A 23,811-nucleotide genomic window follows, 5' to 3' on the forward strand; every position below is an offset into this window, starting at 1 on the left:
AAAAATTACGAATTCTTTGGAATTTATTAAACCCAGAGGGCTACAAAGCCCCAATATAAAAACACGGCATCTCAAACCTGTCGAGGTTGCATAAAAGTCAATGGGAACAGTCCCATTGATTTTTGGTTGTGTCGGGTTTTGGGCAATTTCACTATGTTTTCGGAGCCTTCGGGTGAAAACTCAGAAAAATTCTGAGATTCTCTGAGAAAATTCATGAAAAAATCGTGAAAATCTGAGCTTTTCCCGCAAAGCAAATTTTCGGGAAAATGTAATAATAAATAAGTATTAAAAACCCGAGCGGGTTAGATCGGAGTTTGTAGCAGCCGATATTGAGATAAATTCGGACCTTGATAAATAACCCCCTTAATTTATGAATTATTAGCACTGGCACTTTAATTAATTGGTGGTTGAAAATGAATTCATAATTACTTGATATATTGAAGCACTGGCACTTTAATTAATGAACTATATTTGATGGTTAAATGAATTCATAAATGAAGTGTTGGTTATACTGATAAATGAATTGGTTGTTGTGCTAGCACTGAACTGATTGCACAAATTTCCAACCACTAAGCACTTTCACTAATTGATGCACTTTAAGGGTAACTTAAATTTTAAATCAATTCTGGAATAATAAAATCAGATAGCGTGTGGTTACTACTGTCTGTTTTTAGATAATTGTTGTTTAGTAAATATACCTCTATACAACCTGATTAACGAATTGTAAAACTTAAGATAAACTATAAGAATAATCCTTTGGTTTTAAAAATGGAAGGTGCTAAGAGTACCAGTTAAAAAACATTGTTTTCCAGTAGAATCAAATGATTTATGCACTTTGAGGAAATATAACGTGAACGAAGAAATTTAATTGGCTACTTAACAGTTCCAAGTAATCAACACATGAGTTAAACGTGTAATTGTGTGTAAGTGGACGGTATCCCAGTTAGCCATGTTTGTAGATACACTGCTCCCAATGCTTCTCAGGCTTCTGGTTTGCTGATGACAGAGAAGTGGAGACCAGCTTTGTTCAGACGTTCAATCAATGACGTCTTAGAGAAAGCACAACCTGGTGTGTATACCCCTCCGCTATGAAAAAAGAATCATAATGTATACATTTTAGATTTTAACATATATTATAGAATTACTATATAATGCCATATACAAAATAAACATAATAAACATGACAACCTATCCCACCATCATATTATTCCATTATTCAAACATGTTACCAAGTGGCTTTATCAGAGTGAAAAATACATAACAATCTCACAAAGCTGTTTCCAACAGTAGTGATTTGTGGATGGACAGCGGAAAGGCTCAGTGGGGTCCTGTTTGACCACATACCAATGTTGACATCTCTAATGAAACCTTGAAAATAAACATTATGGGGCAGATTTATCAAGGGTCAAATTGAATTAATTTTTTTATGGTCAAAACTGTCAAATTCCACTAGGGAGTTATTCATATTCGATTTGAGTTTTTTAAAATTATTTTAATTTTCGAGATTTATCATACTCTGGCCCTTTAAGAATTCAAGTTCGACTATTCGCCACCTAAAACCTGCCAGTTGCTGTGGGAGAGGTCCAGGGATCAATTTGGAGCTATTTGCAGCCTTCCTGACATTCAAAATGTTTTGCAGAAAAAAAACTCGAATTGAGTTTTTTAGATTCAAATCGAATTTGAATCGTGTTTTTGGGTCGATTCAATCTATCCAAGTTTTAAAAATTCGATTTATTAATACATTTCGATTGGTCGACTTTATGGGAGTTTTTAAAAACTTTTTCCTTTCCAGCCCTTATTTTGCATATGCAAATGCAAATTAGGATTCGGTTTGGTATTCGGCCACATCCCAAATAGTGGATTGGGTGCATCCCTAATTAAAAGGCAGGTTGAAATACACTCCACGCTGTCAGAATGGAATAACACACGCAGATTTATCAAAGGTCGAGGTGAATTTTCGTGTACTTCGACTAGGAAATAGTCCAAATTCGATTTGAATTTGAAAAAAATTTGAATATCAAAATTAATCACGTACGGTCTCTTTAAAAATTCGACTTCGACCATTCGCCATCTAAAACCTGTCGAATTGCTTTTAGCCTATGGGGGACCTCCTAGAACTTATTTGGAGTCAATTGGTGGACTTTGAAAAATCTAAGTTTTTTTGGAGAAAAATTAGAATACAGACCTATTAGACCAAAAAAAAACTTTGACTTAATTTCGGTTGGTCTTTTTGAATTCAAACTTTTTTCAATTCGAAATTCGACCCTTGAAAAATATGCCCCACAGTGTAATGTAGTAACCCTAATGCTATCCTAATTGATGGTTATTTGTTCCTTTGTAAATACATGTAGGTCGCTGCATTAAACAGCCATCTGAAAATGCCTACCTACAGAATGTTGACTTAAAGGGGCATATATATCAAGGGTCGAATTTTGAATTGAACCAACCGAAATTAAGTCAAAGTTTATTTTGGTGGAATAGGTTAGTTATTGATCGAATAGGTTAGTTATTGATCGGATAGGTCCATATTCGGCCGTATTGGAATCGTACGAATCTAAGGAACAGCGCATTCGATCGAATTTGATTCAAAGTTTTCCCCTAACAAAAAACTTTGATTTTTCAAAGTCGACCAACTGACTCCTGGTTCTAGGAGGTCCCTCATAGACTAAAACAGAAATTTTTTTAGATGGCGAATGGTCGAAGTCAAATTTTTAGAGACAGTACATGATAAATTTCGATATTCAAATTTTTTTCAAATTCGAATCTAATTTGGACTATACCCTAGTCCAAGTACACAAAAAATAGCTTACGATTCAATTTTTTTTCATTCGAAAATTCGCCTCGACCTTTGGTTTCCAGGAAGTTTTTATTTTCCTTCACTCTGTCCCTGTAACATCAGTCAGTCCCTTCTACTGTTACAATGGAATTGTCAAGTGTTCTACTACAGTTATCAGAAATTTTGGTACAACATCTTTTTAATATTTTAGTAAAACCATGTTTATGAGATCACATATTAATATCCGAATATTTAGAATCGGATTTGTAATCTAATATTGTCTGACGTTCTTTTATAAATGTAAGCATGGTTTGTAGGGATGCAACGAATCCAGGATTCGGTTCAGGGTTCGGCTGAACCGAATCCGAATTCTAATTTGCATATATAAATTAGGGGTGGGTAGGGAAATCACATAATTGTTCGTCACAAAAGAATATTTTTTTTCACTTTTTCCTTTACTGCCCCTAATTTGCATATGCAAATTATGATTTGGATTCAGTTCGGTATTCAGCCGAATCTTTCACCAAGGATTCGGCCGAATCTCAGATAGTGGATTCCGTGCATCCCTAATGGTTTGAATGTGTTTCACTCACCTTGTCACTGACCATAGCAACCAAAAAGAAGACAGAATACCATGATTTTTATTTTTAAATCATTTGCAAATCTGATTGCCAAGGTCAATGAACTGTGCTTTACAGGTGGATTTTTTATTAGCTCACATTATTATGACATCAATGCTTCGCCATTCATATTAAATCATTGATGCTCAAAGCTCTGCAACCAAAACCATTACCAACAAACATTAATATATTCAAACTATGTTTATCCACTTGACCATCCAAAGTGATTAGGAAGTTGCTGTTTTTCCCCACACCAGTCATCAGCAGTAATCTGTTTATAAGATATAAAAATAAACGGTACCTTTTTGGAAGCAAAGCAGGTTCCTTTAAAATGGTCACTCCGGCCTGTACCATTGCTATAGGAGTAGCAACATACCCAGCTTCTGTAAAATGTTATTTTAAAAAGACAGAACGTTTAGGATCCTTTAAAAATGGTCTTGAAATTATCTGAGTTATTAGATTTTATATATGCAATTCTACTACTATTAGTCTACTATAATAACTTATACAGTATTTTGGTAGTCTCTATAGTTCACCCTAACACCACAAACCCCATCCCCTACACATAACTCTAATTTGTAGCAGTCAGTGGGGGTCATTTATAAAGTTTGCGCAGCGCATATTTTTCGCAAATGGTTGTATTGCGCATGTTTTTTCCTGAACGCTAATATATTGCACTGCTCTGCCCGTCTTTCTGGTTTTTGCGAATTCGCAGTGTGAATACATTTTCGCAAATGGCGCACAAATGAGGCGGGAGTTTGCGCAAGCGCACCCAATGTGCGAGGTTGTTGTGCGCAAAAATATCGTTGACAGTAACTTAAATTCGCAGTTTGCAAAACTGTTTTGCGAATATTTATGAGCCACCAAAGTTGTGGCGTAATTGAGTTGCAGAGTGTGCGCATAAATATTCGCAATTTGCGAATTGTGACATATTTAAAAAGCTGCTATAGACATTCACATTGTGAAAAAAAAATTTGCAATTCTGTTTGCACCATCTTATTCAGCTTTATAAATGTAACCATGTGCAGGGCAAATATATTCACTTTGCCCTGCGCAAAGTTTATAAATGACCCCCCAGTGTGAATAAGAAGTTGATATAATTATATATGTACGAAACTGGGATCCTTCTGCAAAAGTCTTGTCTGGTTACTCAGATTCACTTTCAGATTTTATGCCATCTATTACAGGGCAAATTCTCATACAGATCGCACATTATTCCTGACTCTAAGTGAATGATTTTAAAGAAGAACTAAACCCTAAAAATGGCATATTTCATATACTGAACTTTATTGCACCAGCCTAAAGTTTCAGCTTCTCAATACCAGTAATGATCCAGGACTTAAAACTTGTCACAGGGGATCACCATCTTGTAAAGTGTCTGTGCCACTCACATGCTCAGTGGGCTCTGAGCAGCTGTTGAGAAGTTAAGCTTAGGGGTTGTTGCAAATTATCAAACAGGAAATGAGGTTTGTCTGTAATATAAGATGGTGCTACAAGGCTGATTATTAAATTCTGCTGCTAGTTGCACTGGTTTCTGTGCTGCCGTGTAGTTATTATCTGTATTAATTATTAATCAGCCTTATATTGTGACATTTCTATTCTATGTGTACTGTATATTGTGAGTGAGTCCCTAAGCTGAGTGACAGCAGCACAGAGCATGTGCAGTGAATCAGCAGAAAACAAAATGGGGAGCTACTGGGGCATCTTCAGAGACACAGATCTTCCCTACTAAAGGGCTGTGGTTGCCTTGGGCTGGTACAGAAGCCAAAAACATAATGAACAACATTTCTAGCTACTTCTTTAGTTAAGCTTTAGTTCTCCTTTAAAACTCCCAACACCTCCAAAAGATAATCACTCTAATGTGAACTGTGTATGGCTCCACGGGTCCATGAATAATATCATGGTGTGTGTATGTGTCCCATTAGCATTGGCGTTCAAGCATTAAATAATCCTAATTGCCACTGCCACCACTGTGGTTGATAAACTACTCAAGTTAATTCTCAATATCATGGATCTGGTCATCAAGTAGATGGTAATGCAATTCCCTAACTGGAATACAAGGAGACCTGTTCAGCATGGTGGAGTATAACTCCAAACTATAATGGCAAGCTTGAGAGGAAGGCAGCATTGGTGTATGAGCAGAAAGTCTATTAGAGGGCTGGCCACAATGTGTTCTGTCAGTGGATAATACTCCCATTTGATATGAGGACTGTCACCAGCACATCAAATATCATAATAAATAAAGTAAACACTAATTAAATTGATCATCTAGTCCCCATTTACCAGTGTATCAGTTACTATGAAAAAAAAATCACAGTTTATTATACTATAGAAGTCTACATTATGTTATAGATGAATGCATAGGAAACCTGGTGAAAAAGCATCACATTACCTGGTCCTGACACTTGCGTACAGATCTTTACATTTGGGTTCCCGTCTTGTGGCTTGTGCCCTTGGCTATAACCTTCACCAAAAAATGTCATTGTGAAAGATGATCCATCCATCTGTTAATAAGCCACATACATGTTTATTAAAGTACAGTATATAGTAGTTACATTTAGCAGTATCTGCTGTATTTTTAAATGGGGTTCTCTCTGAAATCTGCTTCAGTTTCTGAGAAAAGGGAATGAAAAAGTAATTTCCATGAACCGCTGCTGTATTAAATAGGGATGCACTGAATCCAGGATTCGGTTCGGGATTCAGCCTTTTTCAGCAGGATTCGCCCGAATGAACCGAATCTGAATATGCAAATTAGGGACAGGGAGGCAAATCTGTGACTTTTTGTCACAAAACAAGGAAGTAAAAAATGTTTTCCCCTTCCCACCCTTAATTTGCATATACAAATTAGGATTCGGATTCGGTTCTGTATTCGGCCCTTTGCGAAGGATTCGGGAGTTTGGCCGAATCCAAAATAGTAGATTCGGTGCATCCCTAGTATTAAAATATTGTTGCTGAAATTAGCTTTGTATAGAGAAATAGCATATCTCTGTACAGGTTTTACATAAATAGTCCTGGTAAACTGGTAATTTCCCCTGAATAGTTAAGGCCTTGCACAAATATGGCTTCTTGTTAAGGGATATCAACATAATAAAGCTGAATGTGGCTAGCCATCCTGAGACAATTGTAGCTTAGGAAAGACCGACACTGCAGGCTGGATCAGGAACATTAGCCACTAGAGGTAAAAAATAAAACAAAAAATTATTCACCTTTTAATATTCCCATTAGGATATGTAAACCCTGACAAATGAATGTAAAACTGTTTTTTTTTTTAATTTTAAAGCCATTAAGCCATTTATTAACTACTAATATAATGAATTTCTTACAAACTAACTATACAGTCAAGGAGAATATGTACAGAAGGAAAACGGAGCACATCAACATTAAGGGGGTTATTTACTAAACTCCGAAAAATTCATTTTTTTTGTTATAAAATCAGACGTTTAAAAGATCATGATTTTTTTGGAATTTATTAAACCCTGAGGATGGAAAATTCTGAATCTGAAAATCCGGCATCTTAGACCCGTTTGAGGTTGCATAAAAGTCCATGGGAGAAGTTCCAATGATTTTTTGTGCTGGGTTTCGTGCAATACCCTGAAGTTTTTGCGTGAAAATTCAGAAAAAAATAGTGAAAATCGTTCGGAAAAATCATGAAAATTGGATTTTTAACTGCAAAGCAAATTTTCAGGGAAAATGTAATAATAAATAAGCATAAAATAAACCCAAACGGATTTGATCCGAGTTTGTCACAGAAAATATTGAGATAAATAACCCCCTAAAACTCCTCTCTATTTTCCTACTGAACATAATCTTGACTGTACAGTATATGAGAATGCTGTTGTATTTGTATGATTATTTTACTTTTCTAATATTCCTACTATAAACAAAAAAAACCTTATATACCCGACGGTAAAACGGTCTTTAATCCAACAGATCATGTCTGGCCATGTAAGATCTCACAAGGAATATATTTTATGAAACCACACACTGAAATATATATAACATTTTTGATAAAAATTAACACAATTCATAGGACTTGTGTTTTAATTACATTCTGCCTATTGTTTTAATTAAGAAAAACAAATTTTCCCTATTTTTATTCCATTATGAAGCACTAATTTGAAAGTTGGGTTATTTTCACTGAACCCCTCTTTTCCTTATAAACAGGGCAGTTCTCTTAGCATCAGCCCATAATTAGTGATGGGTGAAAAAATTTCCGTGTTTCGCCGCCGGCAAATAAGTTTGCAAATCTCCCACAAAAATTTTCAGGTGAAAATCCTCCGGCTTCAATTTCTGATTTTCCCGATTTTTTTGTGGAAATGTTCGAATTGCTAGATTTTTTCATGAAACTGTTCGAATTGCTTGATTTTTTTTGTGAACACGTTCGAATTGCTCGATTTTAGTGAAGACATTCGAATTGCACGATTTTTTCATTACAACGTTCGAATTTCATGATTTTTTGTGAATTTTTCACCGTTTCACGAATTATGCAGGAAAGTCGCAGATTTTTCGGGAGAAATTCGTCCATCACTACCCATAATCTGGGGTCTCTCGGTGGACACAATTATTTTTATTAGCTCCTCTGATGTTCTGTAAAATCAGGAATTAACAGGAAATGCTAAAATGAAACTGGCCTGATATTTTTATTTAGTGCCAAAAAAACCCCCAAAAAACATAGATAAATCTTAAAGTTCCACTTTCAAACACTTTTTTCAGTTCAGTTGGTTTCAAGATAGTTTACCAGAAATAAAGCCCTTTTTCCAACTACTTTCTATTTGCGACCGTTTTTCTAATATTGAAGTGTAAAGTTTCATTTTTCAGCTTCTAAAGCAGCTCTGGGGGGGGGGCGGTCGCTGAATCTTTAACTGTTTTAAATTGATACATTTCTTAACTTTGTCCCTGCTGAGTAGAATCCCTGAGTATTATTAAAGGTAGCTGTTAGAATTGATACAAAAGCTGCTAATATGCCACAGATACTGCTGAAAAATGTATCAACTAATTGTATCAACTAAATGTAGCAAATTGTAACAGTTCAGATGCTCCTGGATCACTGAGCTGCCAGACTGAAATACTAGAGACATGAACATTAAACTTTAATTTCTGGAAAATGGTAAAAAATAAAAGATGGAAACAAATTAAAAAGTCTTTGTTTATGGTGAACAATCTGAAAACAACCGAAACGAAAAAAGTGTTTGGAAGGTAAACAACCCCTTTAATTAAAATAACAGGCAAAACTACAGTATGTTCAGCACAAGTTCAGTTCATGATGAATAGGGTTGTATACTGTCCCTTTAAAAGGTATCAATAGCCTACACATTTAAAAAATATATAGTAAATAAAGTACCCCCTATTGTAAAATATAAGGCTAAATAGCCTACACATTTAATAAATATACTGTATAGTGAATAAAGTACCCCCTATTGTAAAATATAATGATATTATAAGTTACCGAGGAGTTCCATGACCATATAAATGTACGAGGCCGAAGGCCAAGTGCAGGTCATGGAACTCTGAGGTTACGTCGAATATCCTCATATTTTCCAACAAGGGGTACTTTATTTATTATAATACAAAGTTTTAGTGAGTCATGTGACCAAAATGACATCACTAAACTCCATTTATAACTGATGACATCACTAAGAGCCGTTTATAAGGATATAATTCAAAGGATATTCATGGCTTTGTGTATTATTGTGTATCATATTGATATATACACTGAAGCTAATTTTGAGTACAAAGAGTATATTGTATACATTTTATTAAAAAAAAATATAATATATGCACAGCAGAACAGGCATGTATTATGGTCATACGGATCTTAAAAGAGTTCCTAAATGAACTAAATGATAAAACGTTTTCATGTGGATGATGACAATTACCTGTTCTTGTGTTGGTCCTTCCTTTGAGAAATAGCCAAATGAAAAAAGATTGGGGAACTGAAAAAAAAAAAAAAACAAGAATACAAATAAACTGCACATGGGAGTATACACACACGCTGTGAAATAAAAGATTTGGAAATAATCTAAAAGATTTTCTGAGCACAGTGACGTATACTATTCAAGGAATCAAGAAACAGGGAAGAACTCCGATCAAAGGTTTGTCAGACCTAGTTCAGCTGACAAGTAGTATAGCAAAAAAACTAGTGAAAACATAAGAAATATTCACATCATCAGTGCAGAGAAGACTTTGGGAGGTAGAGCTAAAGGCTTTTGTAGCAGCTTGGAAACCTCTTTTAATGAAACAGAACTTAGTCAAATCTGTCAGGGCTAAGAAACACAACAATGAACACAGTATTGTGGATGATGAATTCAAGTCTTCAGGTTATCCATGATTTTTGGAGGAAAGAATAATAGTTAAAGAGCAGTCCTCCAGGCAGTTATAGTTAAAAAGCAGGTGTTTATTGAAGTATAAACATAGATAACAGCCTTATGCGTTTCATGTTCTCACAACACTTTATCAATAGGCTACTGGTGATACACAAGTGTAGATATTTAAACTGTTAACCACCAATCACATTCGTACCTAAATTTACCAATCAGAGAATCTACCAATCTAAATGATTCAAAATGGAGCCCATCCCACTATGATGGTATGTATCAAATGACACGGCTAAGGTAGCCATGTTTGTACTCGCTGTGTGAAGCAGGAAAAAAATAAGACAAAGACATTTCAGTCAGATATCTATCCAAATAGTTGTAAATTTTCATAGTCCCATATCAGGCCTATTAGATAAATTATACAGATATACAAGTATATTCTTTAGATTGCACAGTTGCTGATTACTGGAAATATCTTACACTTGTGTATCACCAGTCGCCTATTTATTAAGGGTCGAATAGTAAATTAGAATTTTTTTAGTGTCAAAATTCACACATTCTAATTTTAATCCCTCTATTCAAATGTACATTTGAACGAATGTGAATATTTATGACACCTCGACCTAATTTGAATATTCACCACCTAAAACCTGCCGAGTTCATGTACAAGTCAACGGCAGTGGTTCGTTGAGCCATTTGGAGATGTTAATAGCCTTCTTGAACATGAATTTGAAATTCGACCTTTGATAAATGGGCTTCTAAGTGTTGTTACCTGCTTTTTAACTATAACTGCCAGGAGTACTGTTCTTTGAGTGCCTGCTCAACAACAACATGGTGATATCAAGTATCTCAAGCTAAAGGGTAAGGGCAGAGCACGTGGGCCTCTTCATATACATGGTGAGTTTTTTTGTTGATGGTATTTAAGAATAATACTTACTTTGATCAGAAGTTTTCTCCCACAGCTGAACTTTGTGAAAAGTAAAAATAGGATTCCAGCAAACATCAGTTTTATCACAGATGTAAGACCACCAACAGCTACATATGCAGCATACTGCACCTAATAGGTTAAGCATAAGCCAAATTAACAGGAAATTGTGGCACTTTAGCTTTATTAATAGTGTGATATAGCTTCGGATGCTTTACATACACAGTACATATACCATGGGCCTACCTGTATCCCTTTATATTCAAGTAGAGAGTAAACTTACAGGAGATTCCTGCAGAGTCTCATGCAGATAACGCTGCGTCCGTCTGACAACAGAAGCATCTGCTCCCAAAAACGGAATGGCATATTCCTTCAGTTCATTACTATAAAACACTGCTCCTCTGTAGAAAGGGAACAAAAACCAGTTCAATTTTGGAAGGCAGAAACTACACAGCTATCAATACATACATATTGTAACATTGTGTCTTGTGAAGATGAACATGCCCTTTAAAATCACATGACTGTACAGTATATCCCTGGATAACAAGAGGTGCAAAAGTTTTTCAGATTATACACATTTTTCTGTATTATCATATTTTAACATAATTACAAATGTACTTACAGAATATACTTATTTAGATTTAACAAATGTTAACAACAAACAAAACATTTCTTTTCTTTGCACTTCTAGTTAAATGCATCCGTTAATATTCTCTACTACAGGTAGGGCTCTCACCTTGCTTCATGTCAGGAGCAGACCTGACTACAGGAATAAGATAAAATGCACTTGCACTAACCTCCTCCTTATTTTCCTCCCGACTACTGGAAGAGGCTTATATGCCAACTGCTTTCTCAATTTCCTAAGATTCCCCTGATCTGCAATTCCATGAATTGCCGATTGCCATGTTCCATCATGAATGCAGGTGCCCTATTAAGCAGAATAAAACATTACTTATAGAATATATATATATATATATATATATATATATATATATATATATATATATATATAATTATTATTATTATTAACATGTATTTATAGAGTGCCAACATATTTCACAGCGCTGTAAAGTAAATGTGTTTATACAGCTAAATCACATGAATTACATACGTGGAACATATGGCGTTACATACATCACAACAAATACAGGTACAAAAGGTGAGGAAGGCCCTGTGCAAAAAGGCTTACAATCTAAAGGGAATGAGACACAAGGTATGGTTGTGGGCAGGATCAGAATAAAGAGGGTGATATATGGATACTGTATGTGGTATTGTATTTGGTAGTTAAGCAGAATGAGGGTATAAATATCCATATAGCCCAAGCAAGGTACCTACAATTGGTAATGGCCAAATAACGGCCCGCATAAAGGAGGTGTCCACATTTAATTTATATTGAAGTATTTACCCACACTGATATGGGACTTATCCTCCAAATGCGATTAAACAATATTAGATAGCCAGGACCATGCAATTTAAATTAAAAAGCGATATTTATTAACACCATGCCAAAATTACTAAAACCATTTAAAATAAGCAGCGCTGCTTGGGGGGTGGGGTTCCCATTCCTCCTAAATATATATTAATAAACAGTCCAATGTAGTATGAGAGGCTGCGTGCACGCTTTGAATCCGAGCCTCCACTGAGTATCAGTGAGGTACAGCGCTGCCAGGGGAATTCTTCTGCTCTCCTTCCCGGTGGGGATGATGCGCACCAGAGGTACAAGTGATATCGGAAGACGGATGTGAGTATGGACTGTTGCACAAACCGGTGTGGGAGGTGATCTGCTACGGTCAGTAATTTTCTTATTCGGTGCAGCAATCGCTGCAGAGCGGTGGGACACATACAACTACACAGTAATTGTTATACCACCATACCATTGGAATCCAAATGTCCACCGGATGTATTTAGGGGATATCCCCTTCTCTAGAGCCCACGTCTTTGCTATTCAGAACTGTACTATTTTGGGCACCAATGTGTTAACCCCACACCGGTTCCGCCTCACATGCCGCTCTACACTTGTTATCCACAACTTGAACTGGACTAATCTCCTTTTCTCCATCGAACTAAGCACTTCATTGGTGTTTCATTTCATCTGTTGTGATGATCTATTGCTCTCCTCAGCATATGAAAGTTTAACCACGGTCCTCGTATGGATGGGCGCTTTTGATTAGAAGCGGGTTACAATTGATACTCAGTGGAGGCTCGGATTCAAAGCGTGCACGCAGCCTCTCATACTACATTGGACTGTTTATTAATATATATTTAGGAGGAATGGGAACCCCACCCCCCAAGCAGCGCTGCTTATTTTAAATGGTTTTAGTAATTTTGGCATGGTGTTAATAAATATCGCTTTTTAATTTAAATTGCATGGTCCTGGCTATCTAATATTGTTTAATCGCATTTGGAGGATAAGTCCCATATCAGTGCAGAATGAGGGTATGCTTCTCTAAATAAGTGCTTAAAAACAGAAAGGCTGGGAGAAAGTCACACAGACCGTGGGAGAGAATTCCAGAAGAGGTGTGCAGCTAGGGTTGCCCCCTTTTCTGGAAAAAATACCAGCCTTCCTATATATTTATCTTTTTTCCCTATTGATAACATTGGGATCAGCCAACAATCAAAATCCTATATAATCACTTTCATATCACTTTGAAAGGGATAATCCAGTCTGCGGATGACATATACTGGAATGCATTAACACACTGATGATGCAGAGACACACACACTCAGATTCGGGGAGATTAGTCGCCCTGAGGAAGCTCCTGCTTTAAGGGCTAGTCCACACGGGGAGATAGCGACGCGTTTGCGGTCGCGGCGACAAAGCGCCGCGACAGTCGCCGCGACCGGCGCAGGCGACAGTTTTGTATGGGCGCCTATGTAAAAACGCCTGTGCTAACCACACGAGGCGATGCGCTTTTCAACAGTCGCCTGAAAAAGCCTGAAAAAGCCTATCTCCCCGTGTGGAATAGCCCTAAGGCTACTCGGAGAAACATCCAAGGGGTTGGGGAGCAACATGTTGCTCACGAGCCACTGGTTGGGGATCACTGCTGTATACTAACCTTTGGTCCTGATTTGAAAGACAAAAAACTTTCAACTGCAGTCAGAGTCCCTATTAAAGAAAAAAGTTTATTATAAATTATGTTAATTCTACCCTTAACAACCTAAGTGACTAGATAGTGAATACAGTCAGTGCAATGCTAATATAAGATGAACTAAGAAATCTGGAAGCATTCCCAGCAATTCAGTCTGTTTTGCCATTCATCAAAACATACCTGACAGCAAAGTGCTCAAATGTTAGACAATCCATCCTCCCCACCCCCCGTCTCTGATTAAAATCACTTACTGAATACTCTGGGCTGGTACGCTGATTTCACCATTCCTTCTCTTTTCACTCATTTACAAAGTTAATATTTGAATACATTCTTAAGAATCAGTCAGACTGCCCTATGGATTGATAGTGCCGAATCCTTGCTGAATAATGTATAGATAAGATCTTAATCGCTTGCCATTACTGGGTCTCACTGCGGCTTGCATCTGTCACTGCTCCCTAATGTGTACATTTAAATGATGTGCAAGTTAGCATACATTTACCCTCCCACCCATCATGAATACAGTGCTTCTCAATGCATACAGCACTGTATTAATGTTGTGGAGTTCAGGGATTTGCAGATATTTAAATGCAGTGCAAAGTGTAAAAAATGGCACAATGACCCATCTAATCTTTTACTTATACATGGAAACAGCATAACCTAATTTAGTATAGTCCGTTTGTATGTCTGAGCTGGGGGGCACACAGTCACTTAGTCTTCACATAACTCACATTGTTATTAAAAAGACAAGATGCAATTTATAAGAAATAGAAGAACATTTGTAAACATTTGAAAAAGCAAACCTAGATTTCATACCTTTTAAGCTGTTTTTGGTGAATAAAACACCTAGATCTGCTGGAATGGAGTCAAAACCACTGCTGCCAACAATATATACTCCTTTCTCTGCTGCTTGGCTGTTATACTTCAGGTGCATTCCCTCAAGAAACTGAAAATAGATACCTTAACTTATGCACACAATATATTATTTATTTAGGGGGTTATTTACTAAACTTGGAATGCCAAAAACCCAAAAAAATTTTTAGTATAGAATCCAAATTTTTAGTGAAAAAAAATTTTTTGCGATATATTATACCCTGAGGATGGAAAAAGTCCGAAAATCTGGCATCTCAGACCTGCCAAGGTTGCATATAAGTCAATAGTAGAAGTCCCAAAGATTTTTCTGATTTGCACTGGGTTTTGTGCAATAATCCTTGGATTTTGTTGGTTTTCGGGAAAAAAACAGAAAAAATCTGAGTTTTCGGGTAGAAAATCCCAAAAATTTGTAAGATGTTTTTTCTCAAGATTTTTTGGTTTTTTTTTCACAGAAACAAAATTTTCAGAAAACTGTAAAAAAAAACTCCAACCAAATCCGCACTGGTTTTTTCTCCGTATTTATTAAATACAATTAAATACTTTAGAAACTGTACAATGCCTCTTTTGTTATCACTAGTTAGTCTCCTGTCCCTAAAGAACTGGCCCTTTGGAATGCCATTTTTAACTTTTGGGTGGTGAAAATTAGGAACTAATATGTATCGTACAAGTGGCGGTTCATTTTCCGAAGTCGTCCGAAGTTGCGTCACGAGGAAACTTCGGTCGGCCGACTTTAAAAAATGAATCGCTGCATGTGATTAGCGCCGGCGGTTTTTCATTTTAGCCGGCGCAAAGTGAGGGAAGGCTTTTGGGGAGATTGGTCGCCGCAAAAACGAGGCGATTAGTTGCCAGGCGACCAACTCTCCCAAAACGACCAGTGTGGCCTGACCCTTAGCCGTACATCTGCTCCATCATAACAGGTTGCATAAATAAGAACATGAGAATCATGTATGGGTTGTATGGTTTACTTCAAACTACTTCATGAGAATGAGCACCCAGTATCGGAATTAGGCAAAGACAGGTATCACTCAACGCAGTATGTACATGTTATGCCTCTTTATAGTGTTAGTTGCAGTGTATCCTTCTTATGGACAGGTACGAGTGGGCTTCTAAAAATTTATATGGTTGGAGAAGTGGATTATGGTATAATGACAACCTCTGGCTGCTGAGGTTACAAACAACTTTAGATACATTACTAGAGTGACAGTGTGAGAGAGAGAGAGAGAGAGAGAGAGAGAGAGAGAGAGAGAGAGAGAGAGAGACTGAGCCTGGTTTAGAGAAAAGCTACTGTTTAAAATCCTCCACATATGAATTACTTGAAACCAGTATATAATTGCCTCATGGAATATATTAGAAAGTTTGTAGTGGCGAATTTTCACTTTCAGCTTGACATCCCCTTTAATTGTGTCTGGAAAAACAAAAACAAATCTTACTTGGGGCTCTCCGCTTATATCAACAAAGTGTGCTCCATTCTCAACACAGGCTTTCACCACTGGCTCACCATAAAACCTGTACTGTAAAAGGAACAAAATGACTGTTTACAGACAACAGCATAAAACATTTGAGGACAGACCAAATCCACAGAATACATTTTAAATATAGTAAGAATCCAATATTAAATAAGAACAATACTTGAACCTGGCATTACAGCAATAATGAGGACTGTGGAGAGTTATAAACCCAAAAGCAGCATAAAACAAGATGGATATGTAAACTTTTTTTTTTATATACAATCTGTTTATGCTATATACGTGTATGATTTTTTTTTGCCAAAAATCCTTCCCCCTTTATTTTTGACCCATGTCTACTGCAGTATCTCCTTCCACTCCTTAACCATCTTCTTCCATTACCATGTTCTCCCACTATCTCTTACATCACCTTTTGCCTCATCACCACACTCCTCCTTCTGTGCCATATATCTTCACCTCCATGCACTGTGAGTAACATTACAGGTACCTGGTTCCTTTACTATGTTCTGATCTATTGCTTTAATATGTTCTTTACAATATTCAGCTTCACTAACATACCTTGCTAAGTGTACACACTTCCAAGCACTTCTTTGTCCCTTTCAACATCCTCTTGGCTATGCCCCAAATTTTCTTTGCTCATACATGGACTATTGCACCTGCACTACTTTGGCTTCTTGCACCTGTCTCTGGCACATGCCCTCATTTCCAATCTTCTTTGCTTCTTGCAAAATCGAGTGACGAAGTGCCCTGTGTATTCTCCCAATGATTATTTGCTTTATTGCTGCTGGTAAAGCATTTGCAGAAGAGGCGTTTTATCACTGGCAAGTGGCAACTAATCTCCTAGCATGCCATAGCGCACAATCTATTATATTCCATTTATTTTATCCTGTTTTACTCCATTTTGGGAACAAAACCTTTTTGCTCTTACAGATGCTCTAAAAAAGTCCAGTTTAAAGGTCAATTAGGGTGAACACATTCTATAAGCTAAGTGATTGAAACTATTACTAAATGTGGCAAATTGTGGTAAATTTGGTCTTGCATAGATGATAGCTAACTACTGCAACACAGTTTCAAAGGTACAGTTAGCCAGGATCAGCAGTTCAGAGGACAAGGGATAGATATACAGATACTTTGAATAGCAATGCTTCGAATAGAAATTACATTTATTAATAATTTGAGATTATTACAAATTTCTAATTATTGTATTTTGGGATGTTATTTACAAATTAATTTGTCTTAAATTATGCAAAAGATTCATATTTGGCGTTAAACCCCTTTAAGCATTCAACACTGTGAATGACTTGTCCTAAAGTGATACTGAAACAAAAAAATTATTCAAAATATTAATGTACATCAAAAGTTACCTATAGCTCATTCTGGTTCACAGGAGGGAACTGGAACCCTCTTTTTTTAGTCAAGATGCTGGTTTTCTCAACTGAGATACTTATAATAATTAAATATCATGTTTTATCTTAAGAACTTTGCCCTGAAAAATACTGTTATTAATGAAGTTTATAACACAGCAGTACCAATTTTCATTAATGTTCTTATGGTTTATTTTTTGCTCTCTGCTAGTTTTTTATTTTTATCTTTCCTTTTTTCAAAAAAAAAAAAACGTTTTTTCAAATTTTGGACTTTGGTTGCCGGCATGAGACAATTGGTGGACTACACTACAGATGAACTTTTAAGATATTACGTATGGGCTTTGAATTCAGGTGTAGGATTTTCCTCATTCACCTAACAAGGATTGGGACTGAAAGCTACACAAGTGTTAATTGTGTTTGGGGAAGAAGAGGTGGTGGTGAGGAGTGGTTAATTGTGATGTAATTTCCTGTGATTGGGCTATTTAACATATGTTTGTACTTTACATTTTTACACTTGATAAAGGGTTGTTATACCTGAAACATGTTGTGTCAATAAATGCACATTGCAGTTATTCTGCCTTTGCCCGTATCCTTTCCTATATGCAATATCGAAGTTGCACATACGTTTGGATGGGACGTGGAAAGGTGGCCTTGCTGAAAGGTAATTGTTGGGTATGAAATAGTTATTGTTGAAGAGTCTCCAGTTATAGGTCGGACGCCAAAATGTGTGGCACGTACTAGCAAGACAGTAATATTCTTATGTGTGTTGGTGAAATCATAAAGGTAAGTATCTGGGTAAAAACACTTTCAAACGGTTGAGGAATACCTCCATAAAATTAATCACAAACTAAAGAAAGTGCGGGTGCACCGCTGGCTGAAGATCACTACTACAGCACAACTTTCCCAACTATTACTGGACACAGCTCCCAAGGACATTCAGCTCCATAGCTTTCTTAAACTATGGCAACATTATCCATAATGCCATAATCCTCCTACACGGTAGTGGCTTTCAAATGTTTGTAGAATCAAATTAATCTTAATTTAGCACTTCTAAACCCTTGTCAGCTGTAGTAATTAATTCACCCCATGTTATCTACTACAGCAAGGGACCACCTGACAGCTTTATTTCTTTTTAAAACAATACAAAAATCAAATTTAGGATTAGTTAGTCCTTTAGAATGTCTTTCCCCTGCCGTTCCTTTTCAGTCTCTCAGCTGCATACAAAAATGTTGGATATAAAGATATCGCATATAAAAATATATAACAATATTTTCTTGTGGAACAACGCCTAAAGCAAACGGAGAAAGCAGAAGAAACAGGGACAAAATATGGTGTAGTATTTTCAGTTATTCTTAAAGCACCCTGTGCTGGAAAAACAAAGTTCACTAGTGTGAGTTCCCCTTTAAAGAGACTTTTCTTTGTATGCCAGATTTGTGTATAGTTGAATTTGGTGTTCTCTGGAGCCTTCCCTTTATATCTTTTTACATGAGTAACGTTATCAAGATTTTGCTTCCCTATGCAAAAGATGTTGTTATGAGTTAGCTGATCATTTGTACCTGATGGATAACAAAGTGGCAACCACAATGGGCAAATTCTGACCAGCTGGTGTACAAATGGTTAATACGCTTTGTACCGTAAAATATACTAAATTTGAAAATAGCTTTGCAGTGATTTTATAACAAATGCCTTATAGAAACAGTTTAAACCTTTTCTTTTAGGTTAGGTTTTCTTTTAGGTAAGCAATCACACCTAAAATAAATATTACAGAAGGAGAAGTAACTTTTTATGCAGCTGTGCAATATTTGTTATGCTCTCAGGAGAATGAGCAGAAATATCTATTATAATAGAAGCACATTGATTATCTTAAGAACTTTGCCCTGAAAGAGCTGCAGTAGAGAGATAAGATAGCATGTATATTTTGCAATCACTTTGTCTCCAACAGACGATGACATATAGAGTAGGTGACTGTTTTCAGAATTACATGTCCTAGCCAGCATATCAAATGAAGAGTTCTCATCAAGGCAGCATGTTATATATATAGTCAATTTGCAAAATGGCCACTAATTTGAATCCATATTGGTGCATCATGTGTAAGTTGCAATGGTTACGGCTTAGCATATGTGTCCATATCTCGAATTCTGGGAAAGTGCTGAATTACTGGTAAAAACTTGCATCTAGAAAATGATGCTTTGCACCAAAAAGGGCATTTACTAAGGCTTCTGTCTATTCATCAGATGCTACACTCAGGTTTTTGAATGTAAAGCTCTCCTGTTCTTTTCTTGATCACATTTATAAGCACTGGATTGTTTAAGGTGCAGCTACCTGCACTTTCAGGTTCAACTTTTTTGACACTAAGGAAGTCAGGTTGCTGCCTGCATACCCTTATACAAGCAGGAGCTTTATCACATTCATTATTATGTATTGCCCAATTGTCAAAACAAGAAATGTTTATGCAGAGGGATATGTGATATGTTTCATGAAATAACGAGTAGTTTACCCTCTGCTTAGAGACCCGGTCTTAGAATACATAAGTAAGGGCATAGAGAGGACTAACCATTCTAGTAATGACTCCAGTATATATACAAAACTTCAGAAAAAAAATAGAAATTTTGCCTGCACTCATTTTTCAGTAATTGTTTTGGCCCACTGTCTACAGTGAGCAAACCGTTTTTACGTGTTCAGAAAAGATCATAGTTGCTTATACTGCAAAGAAGAAATTAGAGAAACACTGATTTTGTGGAACCCCAGAAGGTTCAGATTTAGGTTGTTAAGTTTGATGATGCAGTGATGACTAAGAAGGGCCCACCATATTTCAAGAGGATAATTGTTTTGAAAAGATATAAGGGTACATTATCCAGAAACCCATTATCCAGAATGCTCTGAATTAGGAAAGACATTCTCTCATAGACTCCATTTTATCCAGATTTTTAAAAATGATTTTCTTTTTCTGTGTAATAATAAAACAAGGTACTGTTTTATTTGTACAGAGAAAAGGGAAATCATTTTTAAAAATTTGGATCATTTGGATAAAATTGAGTCTATGAGAAAATGTCTTTCCTAATTCAGAGCATTCTGGATAATGCGTTTATGGATAATGTACCCTTATATGTTTGGAGACAGCCATCCATTATTTGGAGCATTCTGGATAACGGGTTTCTGGATATCCCATACCTGCATTTATTTATTTAAACTTAATACAAAAGCATAATTTAATATTTACTAATTACGGATTCATCTCACTACTCTCCGTTTTGCAGAATAAAACACCAGTTTTTTTGTTTGACACAGCTGTATTATACTTACTGGCCCCACGCAGTCCAGAACAACAGAGGCCTTCTTGCACATTTCAGCGAGGGAGGGAGGGTCACTTACATCACAGATGATTATGTCAACATTAGTCTTCAGTTGTGGCTTGGCTAAGGAAGGCAAACACAGATAATTAACCCTGTCAGTGGCTGGTACTCAATTATGAAGGCTTTTTTTTCCCAGTGTTCACACTTTGAGGATTAACGTTCTAGACAACAAAATTCATATTCAAAGCACAGATGACAAATTCACTCTATACTGGCAGACTGCTATTATTTGAGGGTGTGATATACAGGATTGCTCAATACACACTGGTCCCACCATATAGAGCATAAGGACCTATTTTGGAGTCCCAACCCACAGTATAAGAACCCTTTATGTAAAAGATAGGTAACCGAGTGCAACTCTTTTGGTAGAATACAAAATTGCTACAGGACAATCAACTATAGAACTATTTATTTACTGTTTAAAAGCAACATACAAAATGTTTCAAGCACAAACCATTAATCATTTAAATGCATTGCTTCTTGCTGTATGCAGTAGTTATAGTTAAAAAAGTGTGTATTGTGTTACCCGTGGTTACATAAAACCCTGTTTTACTCCATATTGTTCCTAAAAGGGTAAGAATTTTATGGTATATTATTACAGCTGTAATATTGGTGTTTAGGCAGCCATCTCAGGTCATTGTGCCTGGTCCTGTGCTTTCAGAAAAAGCCAGAACTTCACAACTGTACTGCTTTCAGATAACCTATTGGAATCTACCTGGAGGTGTTGTGACGGATTAGCTGGCCTTGGATTTTTACTACTGAGTGCTGTTCTTATATCTACCACTAGGTGAGGAATCAGAGCAGTTTTAGCAATGCATTTAGAAGATTCATGAAAATGAGAAAAGCCATCTTTTGCATATTCAAAATAGGGATGCACACAATCCAGGATTCGGTTCGGTATTCAGCTTTTTTCAACGGGATTCGGCTGAATCCTTGTGCCTGGCCTGGTTTCGGATTTCAGCCGAATCTTTCACAAAGGATTCAGGGGATCGGCCGAATCCAAAATAGTGGATTCAGTGCATCCCTAATTCAAAATGAGGCATAATTTCCAGTTGAATGAACTGCATGATCATGAAAGACTGTATTGTGAAATGCAGTTACGTTATTGGGAAAGAGAGACAGACAAAGACAAAGTTCATACACAACACTGCTCAGATGAAAAACTAAAATATATAACTGCAGGGGAAAAAATGGACAAATTGTAGAATTGAGGGTTTATCTACTGACCATCAGATGAGACCAACAGTGACATTGAGGAAAAATTTACTCAGTTCCATGAAATTATGCACATCACCTACAATACATATCATTCCGCACTACTAAATACTATGGAACATAATTATACTCTAAGCTGTTACTTTTTCCACAAATTTCCATGAACAAATGGAACTGTGGTCACTAAGCAATATGTGAGAAGAGTTTCCATTATGTAGGGACCTGTAAGGTTAATTCCCCTCCGGTCTGATCCACGTGGTGTGGAAACCCCCGTTTAGACTTTAGCTACAGGGTTTCCGAGGGGCTGGGCAGGGGCCAGAGCCCTTGTGCTGGTGCAGCATGGCAGATACCGGAGGATGCCACAAGGTGTCGCTGCTGCAACACTTCGGTATAAAAAGAGATGCCATGTGCTCAGACAGGCATTACAGATTTCTGCCATCTTACTGCTGGATACTACTTCACAGAGGAGATAGTGATTACAGCCAACAAGATGTAGAGGCAGGAGGCCTCTGAGGCTGGGGTGGCAGCCCCATGCCTAGGAGCTAGACCAGGAGGGTCTAGATCTCTGGATTTCCCAAAATGGATTGTGTGTGCTCGCGCTATAGACAGTGCTGGGAGCTCTAGTTCAGCAATGGATCAAGCAAGTGGATGCTCGGCTAGGAGCCTATGAGGATGCCATCACTTGGATGCCTACTTTAGCTCTGTGTGGGCCCCGGGTGAGTCTGCCTGGGAAGAGTAAAGGAAGAGGATCTGTTGTGTCTCCTAATGTGACACAGGCTTTTCGTGAGCCTGCCACGTGGGAGCAAGTACCTAGTCCGGAGGGAAATGTATTTGGGCAATAGCTCTACCTGGGACCATTTGTGCTCTTGTTGGGAAAAGGGACAGAGACTTTGTCACCAAAGGAGTAGTGCTGGTAGGGAATTACCAGGATAGGACTGGCACAGGTTCACCAGGGTAGTGGGTCATGCTGTTTAACGCATGTGTACATTTTAAAATTTTACTTACCCTTTAATCTGCACTTTCTTTGTATAAAGTTGATATTGTTATAAAGCAAAGTGTGTGTTGAATGTTTTTCCTAATGGGACCACCGGCAGGAGAATACCCGGATCCCATTAGATGGAAGCACTGCCATGAGAAGAATTCCCAGTACCCTTTCACCTTGCAAAGGAGACTCAGGACCCGAGTTGGTAAGATGGTACAACCTTGGTGCCAGGGGGGTCGCCAAGAGGGTGTTACAATTAATTAGCTTGAAAATCAAAGGATTACAGTAATAAGCCTCCATTATTATACTCACACAGTCTCTGTGCTGCATTCTGCAAAACTTCCTCCAGCTTCTTCTTGTTCCGACCCGCAACTGCCCAGCGGAGCCCAGAGCCCTTGAAATCTTCACTATCTGCCGCCCGGGACACTTCCTCAACCACAAACTGCCCTGTGAAGCCAGAGGCCCCAAGTATCACCAGCTGGTACTGACGCTCTGTCGCCATGGTAACTGCGCGGGGCTATGGAATGGAGAACGCAGTTGAATCCGAACAGAATGACAGCAGGCGGGGCACTGATGCAGTGCGCCGAGGAGAGCACGTGATCAGCGAGACTCTCGGCTACACGCTGCGGCTGCTCTTTGTATAAAACTTTATTAAAGGGAGACAGATGCGCAGGTGTTATGCCGCCAACCAATGCGGATATTGTGTCTTGTGAATTCCTTCGCGTTTCTGTCGTTCATTCCGCATATCTTTCTCATCGCAAACTGTTGCCCACTAAAATCATTTTGTCATTCAGTGAAAGTTTGTTAGAAGCCAGAAGTAGACGGATTACTGCTCAT

The 23,811-nt window shown here is 37.4% G+C and overlaps 1 protein-coding gene across 1 annotated transcript; it reads right to left on the bottom strand.

The window, feature by feature from the left end:
- Positions 1-846: 846 nt before the first annotated feature.
- On the bottom strand, positions 847-23,523 carry sccpdh.S (saccharopine dehydrogenase (putative) S homeolog). Its single transcript, NM_001092473.1, is given in 12 exon segments — positions 847-1,086; positions 3,698-3,779; positions 5,789-5,900; positions 9,273-9,329; positions 10,648-10,767; positions 10,919-11,036; positions 11,433-11,563; positions 13,692-13,741; positions 14,538-14,667; positions 16,025-16,105; positions 20,728-20,840; positions 23,287-23,523. Coding segments are annotated over 12 exon segments (1,290 nt in total). The 5' UTR covers positions 23,477-23,523; the 3' UTR covers positions 847-980.
- Between the last annotated feature and the right edge of the window lie 288 nt (positions 23,524-23,811).

Source organism: Xenopus laevis, chromosome 5S (assembly GCF_017654675.1).
Source record: "Xenopus laevis strain J_2021 chromosome 5S, Xenopus_laevis_v10.1, whole genome shotgun sequence".
Classification (NCBI taxonomy): domain Eukaryota; kingdom Metazoa; phylum Chordata; class Amphibia; order Anura; family Pipidae; genus Xenopus; species Xenopus laevis.